The 19,215-nt window shown below is 36.7% G+C and overlaps 1 protein-coding gene across 1 annotated transcript in view; it reads left to right on the top strand.

Moving 5' to 3' along the window:
* The window catches only part of LOC133530461 (oxidative stress-induced growth inhibitor 1-like), a 79,648-nt gene that overhangs the window by 34,831 nt on the left and 25,602 nt on the right, over positions 1–19,215 (top strand). The window contains 3 exon segments of the mRNA XM_061868375.1: positions 12,168–12,642; positions 15,871–15,976; positions 16,995–17,094. Of these exon segments, the coding sequence (XP_061724359.1) occupies positions 12,570–12,642; positions 15,871–15,976; positions 16,995–17,094 (279 nt within the window). The 5' untranslated portion in view covers positions 12,168–12,569.

Raw genomic sequence — 19,215 nt, 5'->3', positions numbered from 1 at the left:
AAATTATCTTATCTTTTATTATAGAATATGCGCGTTATCTACAGCCGACGGATAAGTTTGTCAGTTTTGGGATTTAAGTGGGGACAGGTTGAAGTGTTATTTCCCTTTTAGAAGCACCACACGTGGGGTTAAACAATTACAAATTCAACACCGAAATCTCAATCCGAAAGAAATTCAGGTACTTATTGTCTATGATATAATCAACACTAATTTAAGTATCTAGGATCCATGCTAAGCTTTGATGCGGACGCAACCCATAGAACAACAGCCTGGCTAAAATGAAGAACCCTTACGGGTATATTATATGATGCCAAAATGCCGATATGGCTGAAGGGTAAAGTCTACAAAACGGCAGTAAAACTAGCCACGCCTGGGCCATCGAAAAGATGCAACACTTACGAAATGATGATGCGGTGGGCAGCCGGAGTAACGAGATTGGACAAAGTGCGGAACGAATGTATCCGAGGTTCTTTTAAAGTTGCTCCCATCATGGATAAGATGGTGGAAAGTCGTATGCGATGGTACGGTCATGTAATGCGACGGGGCGAAAACAACGCTGTAAAGAAGAAGACCCTAGCTCTCCCGGATAAAAGGAAAGGCTGAGGGCAACCGCACGCCACGTGTTGGACAACCGTTGCTAATGATCTAACGATGCGATGAACGAGCTCAACTGTTCAAGCAGACAACTCAAGGCCGACTGTCTTGCCGCCGTAAAACGAGGAGGGCCGACACCAAATAAAGGGATAAGGCACGGCAGAAGAAGAAGATTGTCTATTGAAATTGAAATTGAAATCTTTATTGTCATATTGTGAGTTACAATGATCTTAAAATTATGTTAGGGTAGAATCATCACAATCAACCGCGATGCGGCGTACAATGTTAATACTAAAACTAATCTTACAGCTAAATAATTATACAAAATAAATATTACATGTGATGCGAATAAAATTATTGGTAACAAATAATATGTCATACTAACTCGACGGCATAAAGTGGTCACTTATCTTATAGTAAGCTTTGTCTAAGCACCATTTATAAAGTTTACGTCCGAATTCAGGTAGTTCAAGTATTTTAATTTCATTAGGCAAGTGGTTAAATGTGTGAATAGACATATAAAATACACTCTTTCTAAAGTAAGCTGTTTTGTGATCAATGGGATAGCACAAATTAAAACCATGGAGTTTGGATGTTATTCTCGGATTGCTTTTTTGTATTTTAAACTTGTGTAGATTTTTTTTCACATAAAGACAGATTTCATATACATATAAAGAAGGGACCGTTAGTATTTGTAATTCTTTAAACAATGGCAAGCATGAGTCTCTACTTCGGGCGCTACAGATGGCCCTTACACATTTTTTTTGCACCTTGAAAACTCTGTCAATGTCTTTGCAATTGCCCCATAAGATGATGCCATAGCGGAGGTTGGACATTATATGGCCATGAAATGCCGATACCGCTGCTTGCCTGGAAGCGATATTCCTCAATCTACGTAGAGCAAAGATAAACCTGGTTAATTTCTTAACTATGTGTTCAATGTGGACTTCCCAACTATTGTGACAATCTATCATAACGCCTAAAAATCGCAAAGATGTTACGCTATGTATCTTTACATCTTTATACATAATCTCAATATTTGTGGGGTTACCCTGAGGAGCATGAAACTCCATATAATTTGTTTTATTTAAATTAACTCTTAACTTATTATTATTTAGCCAAACATTGATATCATGGAAAACAGTATTTACTTCAAATTCGTAGGTAGCAGGGTCTTTGCAGCAAACAACAACGGAACAATCATCAGCAAACAGAGTTACTTTGTGCTTAGTAATATTAGGTAGATCATTTATATATACAAGAAATAATAGCGGCCCAAGTATACTGCCTTGTGGAACACCCTGTTTTACAATTTCAATGTCAGATTGAAACTTTTCAACAGTTTGAGTCTCAGGACAACATTTTGTAGTTTCGGTCAACTGTTGCCTGTTCACTAAATACGATTCTATCCAGTCAGCACAGATCCCACGTATGCCATATTTATGCAATTTGTTTAATAGAATATTGTGTTGGACATAGTCAAACGCTTTTGACATGTCCATGAATATTGCTGTCACGGGCAACCTTTTTTCTCTGCTCTCAGCAATATCTTCTAGCAACTCAATTATAGCCGAAGTTGTAGACCTGTTTTTTCTAAAGCCAAATTGACGATCAGACAGGACATCAAACTTATCAAAGAAATTCAACATTCGAGAATACATCACCCGTTCAAATACTTTAGATATTATGGGAATTAATGCAATAGGTCTGTAGTTATCTGAAACATGTTTATCGCCTTTTTTAAAGACCGGTTTAATTATACTAATCTTTAATTTTTCTGGAAACGTACCCTGCATCATTGAAAGATTAATGATGTGGCTGAGTGGTAAAGCCAACACCTCCGCATTTTCTTTGATTATAGACGTTATAAGCTCGTCATAACCACATGATTTCGAGTTACGTAACGATTTTATGACCTTTGTTATTTCAAATTGGTCTGTTGGTTTTAAGTAGATGGTAGAGCTATTGTATTTGATGTTGTCTTTTTTAAAATTATCCTGTTTATTAGATTCATTTTCCTCAATGTTTAGAAATTGTTTGTTAAAAGCGTTCGTAATATCTTGTGGACTACTAAGCGTTTCTCCTTTAAAATTTATGTCACCTAGCGTTTGGTTGGGTTTATTTTTACCTAGTTTGGCGTTTATAATGTTCCAAGTTGCTTGGGCTACATTCCTGGCACTGGAGACTAAGTTTGTGTTTTGTTTTTTTTGTGCTTGCCTTATGCACTTCTTAAAAATTCTAGAGTAGGTTTTGTAATGACTCTTAGGTTTCTTTTTGTCGTTTTTAGGGTTCCGTAGCCAAATGGCAAAAAACGGAACCCTTATAGATTCGTCATGTCCGTCTGTCTGTCCGATTCTGTCACAGCCACTTTTTTCCGAAACTATAAGAGCTGTACTGTTCAAACTTGGTAAGTAGATGTATTCTATGAACCGCATTAGGATGTTTACACAAAAATAGAAAAAAAACAATAAATTTTGGGGGTTCCCCATACTTAGAACTGAAACTCAAAAAATATTTTTTCATCAAACCCATACGTGTGGGGTATCTATGGATAGGTCTTCAAAAATGATATTGAGGTTTCTAATATCATTTTTTTCTAAAATGAATAGTTTGCGCGAGAGACACTTCCAAAGTGGTAAAATGTGTGTCCCCCCCCCCCCCCCCCCGTAACTTCTAAAATAACAGAATTAAAAATCTAAAAAAAATATATGATATACATTGCCATGTAAACTTCCACCGAAAATTGGTTTGAACGAGATCTAGTAAGTAGTTTTTTTTTAATACGTCATGAAATTAAAAAAAAAAATTGTTTTTTTTTCATCATACCCATACGTGTGGGGTATCTATGGATAGGTCTTCAAAAATGATATTAATGTTTCTAATATCATTTTTTTCTAAACTGAATAGTTTGCGCGAGAGAACCTTCCAAAGTGAAAAAAAGTGTGTCCCCCCCCCTGTAACTTCTAAAATAACAGAATGAAAAATCTAAAAAAAATATATGATATACATTACCATGCAAACTTCCACCGAAAATTGTTTTGAACGAGATCTAGTGAGTAGTTTTTTTTTAATACGTCATGAAATTAAAAAAAAAAAATTTTTTTTCATCATACCCATACGTGTGGGGTATCTATGGATAGGTCTTCAAAAATGATATTAATGTTTCTAATATCATTTTTTTCTAAACTGAATAGTTTGCGCGAGAGAACCTTCCAAAGTGAAAAAAAGTGTGTCCCCCCCCCCGTAACTTCTAAAATAACAGAATGAAAAATCTAAAAAAAATATATGATATACATTACCATGCAAACTTCCACCGAAAATTGTTTTGAACGAGATCTAGTGAGTAGTTTTTTTTTAAATACGTCATAAAATTAAAAAAAAATTTTTTTCATCAAACATACGTGTAAGGTATGTATGGATAGGTCTTCAAAAATGATAGTTAGGTTCCTAATATCATTTTTTTCTAAACTGAATAGTTTGCGCGAGAGACACTTCCAAAGTGGTAAAATGTTGAACAAGATCTAGTTTTTAATACGTCTTAAATTGTACGGAACCCTTCATGCGCGAGTCCGACTCGCACTTGGCCGCTTTTTATTTTTTGTGTTAATGAATTGCATAAATAAGTCCCTTTTAGTTTTAGAAGCAATTTTTATTCCTCTGGACACCCAGTTCAACCTTTTATTTGATCTCACCCGAACCGAAATTAAAGGAAAACAAAGCTTGAAATATAAGAGTATATCATTGTGAAAAAGATTAAAGGCTAGTTTGCAATCGTTACAATTTAATACTTCAGCAAATGATAAGCTATTGAGACATTCTCGGAATTTGTTGCAGTTTGTTTTGGAATAGTCCCGTCTCTGAATATACCAAGAATTTGGAATTAATTTTATGTTGGCTGGGATTTCAACTATTTGTGCAGAATGATCTGATAAATTTAAGTGATGAACTTTAGGAGTGTCTTCAATATTAAAGTTTATGGCTATATTGTCTATGCAAGTACACGATAGTTCAGTTATACGTGTAGGTTCGTTAATTTGGAGCTTAAAGTTATAGCTTAGTAATGTGGTTTCGAGATGTTTGGCAGAATCAAGACTAGACTTAAACCTATCGATATTAAAATCGCCACATATTAGTATTCGTCTATTATTTGTAGAATTTTTGGTCAAAATATTAAGAAGTCTATCAAGCTTTTGAAAAAAACTGTCCACGTCCCCTGTTGGTATTCTGTAAATGCATACAATAGTAATATTATAACAGGGAATGTCAATACCGCAGCATTCGAATATCTTTTCCTGACAAAGCTTTTCAATCCATGATAGTTTAGTATATTCAAAATCCAAATCTCTTTTAGCAAGTATACACACCCCTCCCCTTTTTTCCAAACGTCTAGAGTAGAAGCACAAAGGTTTGTAGTGTTCAAGTACTAAGTTTGTTTCATCGCCTAACTTAATAAAGGTTTCACAAAGACATATTATGTGGATAGGGCGACATTTTTCCTCAAAATCTTGTAAAATTACATCTAATGTATCTTGTTTGTTCAATATACCTGCAATGTTTTGATGAAACAATGTGAGTTTTTTAGGAGAGTCGAAAAAACTGCGATTGCGTACCAACATCAGCATGTGCCGTTTCCGGTATTACCGCGGTGTTGTTTGTATGATTCTGGTTTAGATGTATATTGTCTATACTTTGTGTAAACTGACTGTCCAAATTATGTGTGGATTCGGTCCTCTGATGGGGTAGTTGTTGTACTTCGGTGGGCTGTTGCACTGATGTTTGGATCGCTAAGGTCGGAATATATTTCTTTCCATTGATGAAAAGGGTGCTGTTTCTTATAACTGCGTGGTTTCCCTTTTTGCGCTCTTCACGAAGACGCTCCCCAAGTTGTTGACGGGTTTTTAGTCCTTCACCATCAAGAACTTCAGAGACTGCGAGTCCAGTGCCTCTAAAGTGACGCGCGTTGTCAAGAACATATTTTTGCATCCTAGAGCTTAGGAGTTGAATTAGGATGGGACGACGGTTTCCCTTTTTCCCTAGTCTCTTTACGGTTTCAATGAAACCGTTTATTTGAATGTGTAGGATATCATTAAATACGTGATTAATACGGGGATATAGGTCATTTTCGGATTCACCATAGTATTCATCTAATCTATGACACCTGTTTCTTTTTTGTACCGAAAAATCTCTGACTCTGCACTTAAAACGAGTTTAAGAGAAGATAAAGATAGTTTATTATTCAAGTAGGCATATTACAATGCACTTATGAACGTCAAATAAAGCTACACCGGCTGTGACCCTACACCTCTGACTCTGATTTAAAGTGGGGTGGGGGTGCCGTGTTTTTTTTAATAATTTTGCATCGTCGACGTTGGGGTCAAAACTGCCAGGCTAAAGTGGGACTGGGCAGGCCATGTACGACGTATGCACCCACAGAGGTGGGCTAAACTAGCCATGGAGTGGGTGCCACAACGTAAACGCCGGCATGGTCGCCCTAAGAGGAGTTGGCGGGACGACCTGGACGCATTTATCAACAACTGAACGGATGCTGCAGTTCATCGGGAAGATTGGAAGTCTAGGGGGGAGGCCCAGCAGTGGCAGTGGGTGGTGGTAAAAAAAAAATGATTCACCAAAGCTCACGTTTTACATTTTTCAACATTCTATCTAAACAAGAATATACCAATGGCATAGTACGTAAATATCCTCGAAATTTTGCATTTAAATATAATGTTAATATTAGTTGAAGCAAACATCAACAACGTACAACACCATATACGAGTTATAATAATAATATACTACAGTTTCATTAGAATAAGTTTTTTCTGTGTAAAAATTAATTCGTTTCACATTATTGTCACTTCAGAATGACAGGTTTGGACAAGTGCCACGTTACATTAAATGACGTTATCACTATTTACATTGTGATAGTGACACTGTCATCGTCATTTCACAATCTTATGTTGAGTCATCTACTGTTTATTTACCTGTGTAATGAGTTTTAGAAATGTTTGAGTTAGTTATTTGTGTTTTTGACCGGTTTGGCCTAGTGGGTAGTGACTAAGTGACCCTGCCTACGAAGCTGATGGTCCCGGGTTCAAATCCTGGTAAGGGCATTTATTCGTGTGATGAGCATGGATATTTGTTCCTGAGTTATGGGTGTTTCCTATGTATTTAAGTATTTATACATATTTATATATTATACATATCGTTGTCCAAGTACCCTCAATACAAGCCTTATTGAGCTTACTGTGGGTCAATTTGTGTAATAATGTCCTATAATATTTATTTATTTATTACGACAATATGACGTCACATCCAAAAATACAAATAATGCTTTCAAACTATTAAGTACTAGCTACTCGCACCGGCTTCGCACTGGTTACACAAACAAATTATAAACCTAAACCTTCCTCAAGAATTACTATTGATTGGTTAAAAGTTAAAACCGCATGACAATAGATATACACACAGACAGACGCAGCGGGGACTTTGTTTTATAAAGTGTAGTGATAAGTACACTTAGCATCAAAAAATCGCTACCTCTCATAACTTGGGTTCAAGCGATTCTGGCTGTTAGTGAAAATAAACTACTTACTTCAATTATTTTGTAACTTTTGCAGTTTTTAATTTCAGAATAGTTCAAAACTCGATTAGAATTTGTCCTTTTAAAAGGCCCTCTTTTAAAAGGACTGTAAAATTTCTTCTAAAATGAAAAACTCAAAACGGTAAAATGTTGCTTTGTCTATGTTTCTTGAGGTGACGATTACATTATGTAAATAAAACAGCATAAACACAACTTTGAAATTATAATATCTTTGAACCCGTTATCTTTTTTAAATTCAATACCTATTTATAGCAGGCAAGTATTAAATATTAAAATAAGATAGGTACAGTCCAATTCAGAACCCACCACGTTTTTAACCCCCGACGGAAAAAGACGGATCGGTGTTTACGTTTGACGCCAATGTCTGTCTATGAAATCTTAGCTTTCAAACGGATGGACCGATATTGATGCGATTTTTTTTTGTGAAATCAAGCTAGTTTTCTTTGCGGTGGTTCTTAGCTATGTTTGATAAAAATTGATATAGCACTTTGAAGAGTATTATTTTTGGTATAAAATGGTTTAAAAACGTATGATTAGCGTAGGGAATTTAGATTTTTTTTAATTTAATGGTTATTCAACCAAGTAAAGCTAAGTCTACGTTCAACCAGAAAACGCTTGCAGAAACCCTCACTATCGCTACTCTCTTGTCGCAAAGGGCCTACTGCGAAAATCTAAATTTCGTTACCTGCGTCTCTATTCATTCTTTTTTTATTTCCGTTAATTTCCATTCTTGAGCTTACATTAAGTCAATTTCTCAAAGACACCGGTATTCTAATTAAATCCATTTCGGAGATACTCAATATTTTTTTAGGGTTGCGTACCCAAAGGGTCAAATACGGGACCCTATTACCGAGACTTCGCTGTCCGTCCATCCGTCTGTCACCAGGCTGTATCTCATAAACCGTGATAGATAGACAGTTGACATTTTCACAGATGATGTACTTCTGTGGCCGCTATAACAACAAATACTAAAAACAGAATAAAATAAATATTTAAGGGGGGCTCCCATACAACAAACATATTATTTTTGCCGTTTTTATAAATAATGGTACGGAACCCTTCGTGCGCGAGTTCGACTCGCACTTGCCCGGTTTTTTTTTTTGATAAGGCCCTTACGAGCTTTTACACCTGCCTTAGGGCCTGATTACATATTGATTAGTGTTTAGTACGAGTTAATACATTTGCTACTAAATTTACAACAACGCTACATGCAATATATAATTGCTTTTTATAATAAAAAAAAGTAAATAAAAAAATACATTTAATTTCCCTAAACGTACTCAACTCAACCATACCTCGAAGTTAATGGAATTCAATAAAAACACTGTATATGCAAGAGTGACAACTCTGATCGTCAACGATAAAACAGCTATCTCGGATAATCTACGGTGATAAACAAAAGAGCGTTTAACCGTGACGTAGTCTACACACCTGTAAAGTGCCAATTACATCCACACTATCAGGCCTGATATCAGACCCGATTTCGGGCCTGAAAAAGAATATTTTTCCGTTTCACCAAATATATCAGCACATCGTTTACAATGTTTGAAATGTAAAAAAAATTATATGCAAAAATATCAACCACTGAACGTCTTTGGCAATTAGAGACAGTGTATTTTTTACATTTCAAATATTGTTAACGATGTGCTGATATTCCGTGAAACGGAAAACGATTATCAGGCCCGAAATCAGTCCCGTTCCCTCGAGATCGGGAAGGGTGAATATAATTGGCGCTTAAATCGAAATTTCGTAATCGCACGAATATGGGAGATTTTCGTTTTTCGCGGTAGGCCCCCTGTATTGATAGTGAATGAGCTGTGTATTACACCATGTTTTACAAGAATGCAAGTCATGCTGTATGGGCTATATTTACTTTCACAAGTCATGCTGTGACGTAATATCATAGGAATCGTTAATTTGTTACCTATTTAATGTTTTTAGTAAAGGAAATAAAAATAATTTCGTCTGTTTTTACTGTGGATATCCGATGTCTTACACGATATTCACACCATCACTTACCATCAGGTGTGATCGTGGTCAAACGCCTGCCTATCCTCCATAAATAAATTCATCGTTCCTTCCGTCAAAACAATTACGTCCACCTATAGGGAGCGTGCATGAACTGTAGGAGGCAGCACAGGAGCTGTCAGATTTTTGGCGCGAAGCGTAAATGAGAGGTTTATTGTTCCAATGTAGCCCACAAGATGGCAGAACCTACTATGCACAAGAAAACACTTGACGTGTAAATGTGCATGTTTATGGTTCCGATTCACAGACCCTCCAACGCGCACGGTCCCTATATTGTGCCACTGATTTGTCTCCGAAAGTATACAGGGTGTTTGGCACATGACCCGTCAAATTTTTTTGGGGTGTAGGTGGTGTCATTTCCTTCCTTTCCGTTCCGTCTTAAATGTTTCCTAAATTACCCAAAACCTGATATTCGAAGCATCCATAACTTCTTTTTGTGTATGGTTTTAAATGCACAATTACATTCAAACATTTAAAAAAAAATCTTTTGCTAAACTTACTTACACTCATATAAAAAAAAATCCTTGGTGTTACACCGTGCATATCGTCGTCTGGCACTCACACCCAGGGACTGATTTCGGTTACGGTATAACGGTATGGTAGCGGTATAAAATTACGATACCGATACATTATACTATACTGGTTAGGCCACGCGGCTCCGATATAAAGGTATCGCTACCGTTTCAATATAACGGTACCGGTTTTTTTTTTCAGGTTTATACATTGACCGTTATTATAGCCTAACTGATAGTATTAAATAAAATCAACTTACACTTACATATACAGCTTCATCTAATGGGAACCAAGTTGGCGCAAGGCGCAGGCGGCTTGGCAACGACGCCTTAACGGTACCATTATTTTTCGGTAGCGAAATAAATTTATTTGGGTACCTAAATGGTTCGGATTAAATCGGTATGACGTGATACCGTTATATAAAGGTATCGTTATTTTTCGGTTATGCAGTCCCTGCTCACAACACAAGCCCTATCCAGCTTACTGTGGGCTAGATCGATTTGTGTAAGATGGTCTCTTAATATTTATTTGTTTATATATTTATTTTAGTGCTGCAGGTCCGGATTCAAATCCGGCTCGTAAGTGCAAACAACTATTTAATATATTTCTTAATTAGTTATTGATCAAAAAAACAACTTTAAGCACACATTTACTTCGATACCCTACTATCGCTCGCGGTAGGTAGACCTACATTACGGAGTAATTTTACCTCATATAATATTAATAGCAATTATATTTAATCAGGTCTCCATTCATTAATATTATCGCAAGCCATTACTATGACTTATACAGACCACAAAGTTCAATTGATAATTTAAACATTAATGTTTCTACTAACTTTGCCTACGGATTCTCTCGCTCTACGAGAAAACTTATTATAAGCGTATTGTTATATGCCTACTTGGAAAATCATCTATCTTTTTCGCATTCCATAAAAAATCCTTAGAGCGTTTTCAAATTGTCCGATCCAACGTCGGATGTGTCGTCGGATGTACGTACTACCGTACAGAAATGTTACCGTGTTATTACCGTGCTGAGCGCAGGCCTCTCTTGGAGTACGCCACTTATCCCGGTCCTGGGCCAATCTCAACCAGATGGTACCCGCAATCTTCCGAATGTCGTCCACCCTACGACCAACGGACGCCAGGCACTCCTTTCGTCTGATAGGGGCCACCATTCCGTTAACATTTTGGCCCACCTGCTATCACTCTGCGGGGCAACATGTCCCGCCCCGCTCCATTTTAATTTAGTAATGACGTGTCCGACGTCTTGAACCTTGGTGCGACTTCGGATCTCGACATTCCTCACTCGGCCTTGAAGTTTGATGTCGAGCATGGCGTTCTCCATGGCTCTATGTGCCACTCGAATTTTAAAAGCTATCAAGCGTTGTCATGCCTAATATCGGCTTCTTAGTTTATCGGAAATGTTAAAATAACAACGTACCCGACAACAACAACAAGACAAAAACAACAACAGCAAGGTAGAAGGATGGAATGTTAAAGGACATGAGTGAGTGCAAGTTATCCGAGGACGATGTCGTGGACAAGGCGAATCCGAGAAGGTTAAGCAGGAAAGCGGACCCCACCACCATGTGGGATACATAGCTGTATCTAGTATAACATAATATCGACACTCTATACTGTGTTAGGTTTTTAAGTGAATAAAGATTTATTATTATTATTATTATAGCTGGCAAGAGAGAGAGAGAGAACAACGTACCCGATACTTTTCTGGCCCTTAGGAGAGAAGCGTGGACGAGGTAGGCCCAGGCGAAGATGGCAAGACTTTGACACCTTCCTTAACAATTGCCTGGAGGAAGCACAAAATCGGGAATTATGGAAGTACAAACCTTTGCCCAGCATTGGGACTCATATAAGCTAAGTAAAAATCAATAGGAGCTGAAAATACTGTCGAGGAGTTGTGCTAAGAATTCAACGGATTAAATATGCATAAACTAAGATATAAAATCATTTTATCGTGTCATTAATGTCACTTTTAATCAGTCATTTACTTTGTGCATAACGTATGATGCCTCGTGCCATCAATATCAGTTTTACATAAAATATGCTCGACGAAACATTTAATTGTCATGAAAAATTACCTTATTACTAAACTTATAGTCATTCAATATATTTCATTCATTGTTTTTTCCTTTAACATGAATAATATATTGTATTCTTACCCAATTGACCACAATGCATAATTGATAATAAAAAGCTAAGTGGTTTTTCCTAATATAGGTATTTATGAGGTAATACATCATAGGTAGCTGAGTATAAATAGGTGTTAGGAAATGGTGGTAATATTGATTGAAATAAGGAGTGGTCGTTTCTTTAATTCCATTTTAATATATTTTACTAAGAATTCAATATAAAGAAGTCGCAAATCCTGTGTTAAGTTATTAACTAACAATTTTCTCATATTGTTCCAGAATAGACCCAGTGAAGTCCGATGCAACCGCTCAGCCAGCCCATTTCCTGTGGGTGCACATCGAGTAACATAACATATATAACCTAGTCAGCAGGACTATAATCTGCATGTGATATAATTTATTCTAGTTATATACAATAACGACTAAAGAGAAACATACACATACTCCAAATAAACGATTAGAACGTTCTCCAAAATAATTAGAGAAACTAGAATTAATACTAATAAGATAAAGGAGAAATATTACTTGAACCTGTACTCAGAAATACTGAAGAAGGTAAATTAAATTAAGTACGATAATAATATAATTAAAGAAGACACGCTTAAATAAGAAGATTTAAATATAGAACAAGATTTAATTGTTAATAATAAAGAAGATATCCTGAGGATAGCACAAAACATAATGAGGGACAGCCAGAAACCTTGCCAGCACACGTTGACAGACGATGCGGTGTACAAAGAAGTGGTTGTAATAGGTGAGTTATATTATATGTTTCCCAATTTTGTTTTCAGTCATAAGCTTCGTCAAAGACGCATATTAATTAGTACCTATTCGACAGAAACCGGATTATTTGTTGAAACCGAATCTTCGGTTTTGCTCTAGTTTCGGCCGAAACACGATTATTATTCCTAAACCTGCCGAAACCGAGAATTCAGTCACACGAAAATACAGTTGTGGTGCGGCCGAAAGGTTCGACAGTTTTTTGGGCGAAAATGATTTTTAAGGCGAAACCTGCCGAAACCGAAACTTCAGTCGGACACTTATATTAAAGCATATTATGAGTATTAATTAACCTTACCACGACTGCCTTGGTAGTGTCAAACTGACATATTCTGCGCAACTTACTTTCTAGTTTCTATGCATCTTTCTCGCACTCGCATATTAGTGCGTAAGTAAAGTAAGTTACGCACATGCTAGCGAGTATGTCAGTGTCAAACTGGTGGTAGCCGTACAGATGTATATTGTTGTATTTTAATAATCATTATAACACCTGTATCCTGTAGAAGTAAACAGAGACCATGGATTCCCATACCGTCGGTGGCAAATAAGCATACGGCCCATCTGATGGCACTGATGGCAGTCTTCGTGGTCTATGGACGCCTGCAACTCCAGATGTGTTACACGCGCGTTGCCGCTCCGCACCTTCGTTGAGCTCTGGCAACCTTACTCACCGGCAGGAACACTACTTTTGCCATCTTTTTCTTATTATGTATATTTGCACACATTGAGACAAACCACAGTCTAAGCTCAAAGCTACAATTTTGTTGCATTCGACGTTAGGTTTTCTAAAGTAAGTTAACTTCGTAGTTTCTTGTTATCTGTTTTCATAAGTATGTCTCTATTTTCTGTTGTAAACATATTTTAATCTGGGAAAGAATGGTTTTCTAGAATTATGACTACCATTTGGTTACCTATTTGTACATATTAGTCGTGTTAGTTTTGCCTTTTTTTTTATGAAATGATTTAGAATAACCTATTTAATTTCACGCTTACCAATCGCTTGATGAATTAAGCCAATACTCTGCAACTCTTTGACAAATGTGATGTGACACACTGACACACCACTTCATTGCAAATTAATTAATCGACCGTCAACATGAATGAACATCTATAAACTAATCCTCTGCAAGCACTATTTTAATTATATCCCTTCCGTTAGGCCAATGACATATGATTCTTTTTAGAGCAAAACGTCTCAATCTATATTATCCCTATTTCCTAATTTCAACTATTCAGCTTTCGCTTAAAGTTGGTTTTCTTTAACAACTATCATTGCGCTTAAGTCTTTTTTCACATCAGTAAACAAAAGTTGCAAATAACATAGTTGGTTGTTGTAACTTCAACCCTAAAGAGATTCCCCTATAGTTCTTAATCCTTCAAAACTATCGTTGCACTTAAGACGTATGTTTTATCCGATTACTATTTAGTATCGAGTCGAAACGCGGGCCAAATATCATAGCCATTGCGGACATAATTCGGGATTGCAGTCATGCTATTCTTTTCCCTATATACATTAACCGTGGGAGAGAAAAAGAGATAGGGCAAGAGTTTGTTTTATAATTAGAATATCTTGTCAAATACAATGTGTGACTCTCTGTGTTTACTAGGAAAACGTGCTAAAGCGGATTCGGTTTCACGTGTGTCTATTTATATTTTATGATGATTGTTTTGTTAATTGCTATGAATTTTGCAAGGACATTTTGAAAGCGATGAAAAAGTATAACAATTTTGAATATCACGTTTTTTTTTGTTCTCACGAATTGGTTTCCAGATTATACATTTCTAGTCTATCTTATTCAGTAGTCAGTCGAGTTAGTCGTAGTGCTAATCATAAAAACAATCTTAAGCAATTAACAAAAGGAGCAGGCAAAACCGCTTTGTATCACGTTTAGGCAAAAATAAGTTCCACCTTTATATGTATTTCATTTTTGTTCCGTAATATACTTGCCGTAAATAACAATGTTATAAAGACTCCAAGTTATGTAATAACTCTGATCTGGTATCTGGTTTATATAACCACCTGACCTAAGAAGTTCATGGTCGATGATCATGAATACGCAAAAGATCGATTCCATTTGCAATGTAACAGACTGGTTTTTCTCAATAGTGTGTAAATTTACAAAGAACTTTAATCCATTGTCATAAGGTTTAAAATCCGTTGTCTTTAATGATGGTTTCTACAAAGTCTTTTGCGGCAGTATACATTATTGGCTATCAGTTCTGTTTGTATGCATTAGTCCGTGGAAGTTTCTCGTGAGTCAGGAGGTCAATTGGTCTGGTCTCCTGCTAAATTGGGGGTCCCGATAACGTTCAATTGTAATTGAGCTGTTTCGTAATATTTATGACCAGTCGCAAGCGTTTGACACGTGTTGCATTTATAACACAAGATAAACTTTGTATAATGCATCGTTATTTTATCTCCTTTTCGCTTTCTTGCCATTATTCGCTCGAGATAATTGTTTAGTATGTACATTAAATGTAATAAAATTGAGATGTATCTGATGGCAATACCGGTTTGCCACAAGGAGCCGTTCTAAGACATTATAGTACATTGTAGGGGAGTTATGACGTAGGGAAGTAAGGGTCGTGGTACCTACTATGTACTAGGCGATACGAGAATAAGTGAAACAACCGAAAGATGAGATAGATGCTTACTAATTTATTTGTCTGATTATATCCTCTTAAGGCCCAGCCATAGAAATGAAAAATCTAAAATTTGCCACTGGAATTTGAACCTATAGTGCACGGAATACAGTAGTTTTTATTTTGTTTGAAAATTGGACGAAATATAGGACGAGGATATAGGGATTACTTGTGGCTACGGCTACGTCACATTACTCCGCTACATTAAATAAATATAATGATCGTCCTTCATAGCAACTACATCACAACCTTATAGAGCTTACTATGGGGTTATGTCTATTTTTTTGGGTACGATAGCCCCATAATTGAGCGAGCGAGCGCGAGCGTTTCCATTTCTTGGGCATAAATACTTTCGTATTTGTATGTACGGCTGTTCTCCTCTATAGGTAGCACGTAGGATTTCTTAACTTATTCTCGTGAAATTTTGTGAGCAGGTTTGATAATTATATGGATTTTGTCATCGATTCTATTTTTGGAAGTTTTTCAAAATGTCGGAGCAATAGGGGTTCACCGTCTACAGTTTTATCACTAGTGTGTACTTATTATTGTATTGTTTCAGGTAACGGCCCCAGTGGGATGGTGACGTCATTTATGCTAGCCGGCAACGTGCCATATCTCAAGGAAGTGCCCGCAGACCTACCCATTGACGATATGCTTAGGGCCAGGTACGTTCTCAGATTTTATAATTGTTATTTTTTTATAAATACGACATTTAAAGAAATAAACATATTTGCGCTTCCAATTATTTTTGAACGAGAACAACTGAGCTATCGAGGTTCAGTCCAAGACGGCAAATTTGTATACCCCTTATTTCTTTTTATGACTTTGTTTTATAGTCACATTATTTGATTTACACTGAAATTAATGTTTTCATAACAGTAACAAAATATTCAGACTTGCGAACGTATGTGTTACGCCGGCCAACAGGTCGGTTTTAGGATATTGATCAAGATTCAAAGAATTTATTTGCATAGAACACAGTTATGAGGTGTTACAAAATAAAAGAAATCCGTGCATTCAGTCTGCATGCAGGCAGGCAAATATTGTGATAAACAGGCAATATTTACAAAAGCATAACATATGAATAAATAATACAAAATTTGCGAAGTCATGTCAAAGTATAAAAAGGCAAATTTATTTTCTTATTACTTAAGTTCAGTTATTTTTTATTGAGTTTGGTTAATTATTTTGTTTGGCCGGGTATGTCCTTAAACTACGTCCACAAGAGAGGTATGGGCATTGTGAATGTCATCTCGCTCTGTGTGGTAGGGCACAGCACCGCGGATGTCATTCCAGATCTAGAGCAGAGCCCAACTGGGGAAGTACCTCCACCTTACAGAAAATCGCAGCCAAATAACACTAGACCCTACTCATAGTGTTGTGTTCCTGCCGGTGAGTAAGGTTGCCAGAGCTCAACGAGGGTGGGAGGGGTTAGGGTCGGCAACGCGCATGTAACTCCTCTGGAGTTGCAGGCGTACATAGGCTACGGATACTGCTTACCATCAGGCAGGCCGTATGCTTGTTTGCCACCGACGTAGTATAAAAAAAAATGTTTTTCCAGTATAGGGATTATGTTTTTGCGGGGGATAAAAATATGTATAAGTAGACAAGTTTTACAAACTATCCCATACAGCCATACAATTATGATTATATAACCCGAGTTGTCTTATTCTTTGTTCACAGATTGGAAAACATACCAGCAGGTCAGAGCCTTTACGAGGCTGACCTCTCAGAGCTCGCAGAAGGCCTGGAGGGCAGGAGCCAGAACCCCATTCCACTGCTGGTGAGTTAACTTAAGCAAAATTAATTATCTACTAAACAGAAAGCAGCACAAAAATTTTCAAAAATTCCTCCGCAATTAATGGACGCCCTAGCAAAAATTTCATAATGCCTTACCTGACTTATTTTCCTAAATCCCTAGATGAGGGCGTACGCAGCGCGCCGCCATCTGGATTGAATTTGCTCCAGGGACCCATTCCTCGAACGTTATTAGAGTAATAATATTAGTCTACGAACTGTCGAGTCATATACGTTACCGTGGCAACACTAATAATATTAGACTAATACCATTCGAGAAATGGGACCCAGGTCTTCCCAATAGCCTTCGCATCTGCAATTTTTAATAGTCCATCGCCAGGGCCAAAATTGCGGGCATCCTTTTCTTTTACTCCAACCAAGGCGAGGCAATTATTAATTAGAATAACAGAGAAAGACGCTTTAGACGGCAACGTTTTCGCTTCCCTTTGGGATTCTAGTCAAGGGCTTGCCTGGGTATGTGGTCTGGATCCCTTCGGAGCGTATGCCCGATTAAAGTCCATTTCCGGCGCATGATCTTCTGGTCAATCGGGATCTCATTGCAGAATCTCCACAGATTGGCATTGGATATTTTCCCGGGCCAGTATATACTGAGGATTCGGCGAAAATTTTCATAATGCAAATGTGTTCATATCAGTCATTACGTCAAGCTAGCTTTGCCATATCTGATACTGACAGTTGGGTGTCCAGTATGAAAGGTCAACCACCATGGTATCCCTATCAGAGACAGCAACCGCTATCTGCACGTGACGTTCAACATATGTATTCGTGGAATTTTATCTATTTCATTCGTTTTATGTACCTTATTAAATTTAAATGAACAGGCTAAAAATCGTGCATATAATATACCAAATACAAATTATTGTTTTAAGATTTTCTCACTTAGTCAATTGCCTGTGTTATAAAAAGTTACCCAAAAGTTATCAACCATTTCGTAGCAATTTTTGGTGATAAAGGTTTTTTTAAACATATTTTTATACATTTTGGGCTATCAATTATCCTTCAAATTTGAATAATATATGTGGCATTATCTGGGAAAAGGGGCCTTACCACTGCGTCGCGCAGCGTTGTATTTGTATCGGACTATCGGATTGACAATAATTTTCATAGATAAGGTCACATATCTCCACATTTTTACAAATATTACCTTTATAACAAAAATACCAAGACGTTATCATTCATTTCATTACTATTTTTGTTAATTAAGGTTTTGTTAATAACATAATTTAATAAATGAATATTTCGGACATGCAAAGTTACATAACTCTGTCTGTCTATCTGTATGTCTGTCTCTTACCTCTTCACTCTTAAACCGCTGAACCGATTTAGACCCGAGAAAGGAAATAGGATAGTGTTTATCCCGGGAAATATTCCTTAAGGGGGTGAAAAGGGGGGAGGAACTTACAATGTAAGTGGGATATGGAAATACTTAGTATTATATAACATCAAATTATAGAGCATCTCTAAAAAAGTTTATTTAAACTTATCATTTGGTTGCACCTAAAATAGTAACGTCTGGACAACTACGACTTGCAAGCTTTTTTTTCAACTTGATATAGCAGCTATATTAAACATAATTAATGTTTTTTATAAAATATAATCAATCATTATCACTTAATAGTGCATAGTCATTTAAATTTACAATCACTGGCCTTCAGCTGAGGTCGTTTACCGAGCCTAATTGCATATTCGATGTTGGGTACACATGTACTTTACTATTGTCCGGGTTCTTGTCATTTCTGAATTAATTTATTAAGCTTAAAGATAGAAAATTTGAAAGGGGCATAACTATCGCGCGGGTTTTTACCTTTTTTTTTTTTTTTTTTTTTATTCCGAAAAGGTAAGCATTTGACCACAATCTCACCTGATGGAAAGTGCCGATGTAGTCTAGGATGGAACATGCTTACCTAAAAGATGTCTATTCACTCTCGATTTAAAAAGGTCCAAGTTATAGTGGACTGGGAATAGATTTGCAGGAAGTGAATTCCACTCCTTAGCCGTACGCATGATAAAGCTGGATGCGTAGTAGACCAGCGGTTGAACAAAAATGGGTTTCGATAATATTAAAGTTTTTTCTTTTTTGATATGT

This window comes from Cydia pomonella, chromosome 22 (assembly GCF_033807575.1).
Source record: "Cydia pomonella isolate Wapato2018A chromosome 22, ilCydPomo1, whole genome shotgun sequence".
Lineage (NCBI taxonomy): Eukaryota > Metazoa > Arthropoda > Insecta > Lepidoptera > Tortricidae > Cydia > Cydia pomonella.
Note: the sequence above shows the minus strand (reverse complement) of the source record. Positions and strands in the feature narration are given on the sequence as shown.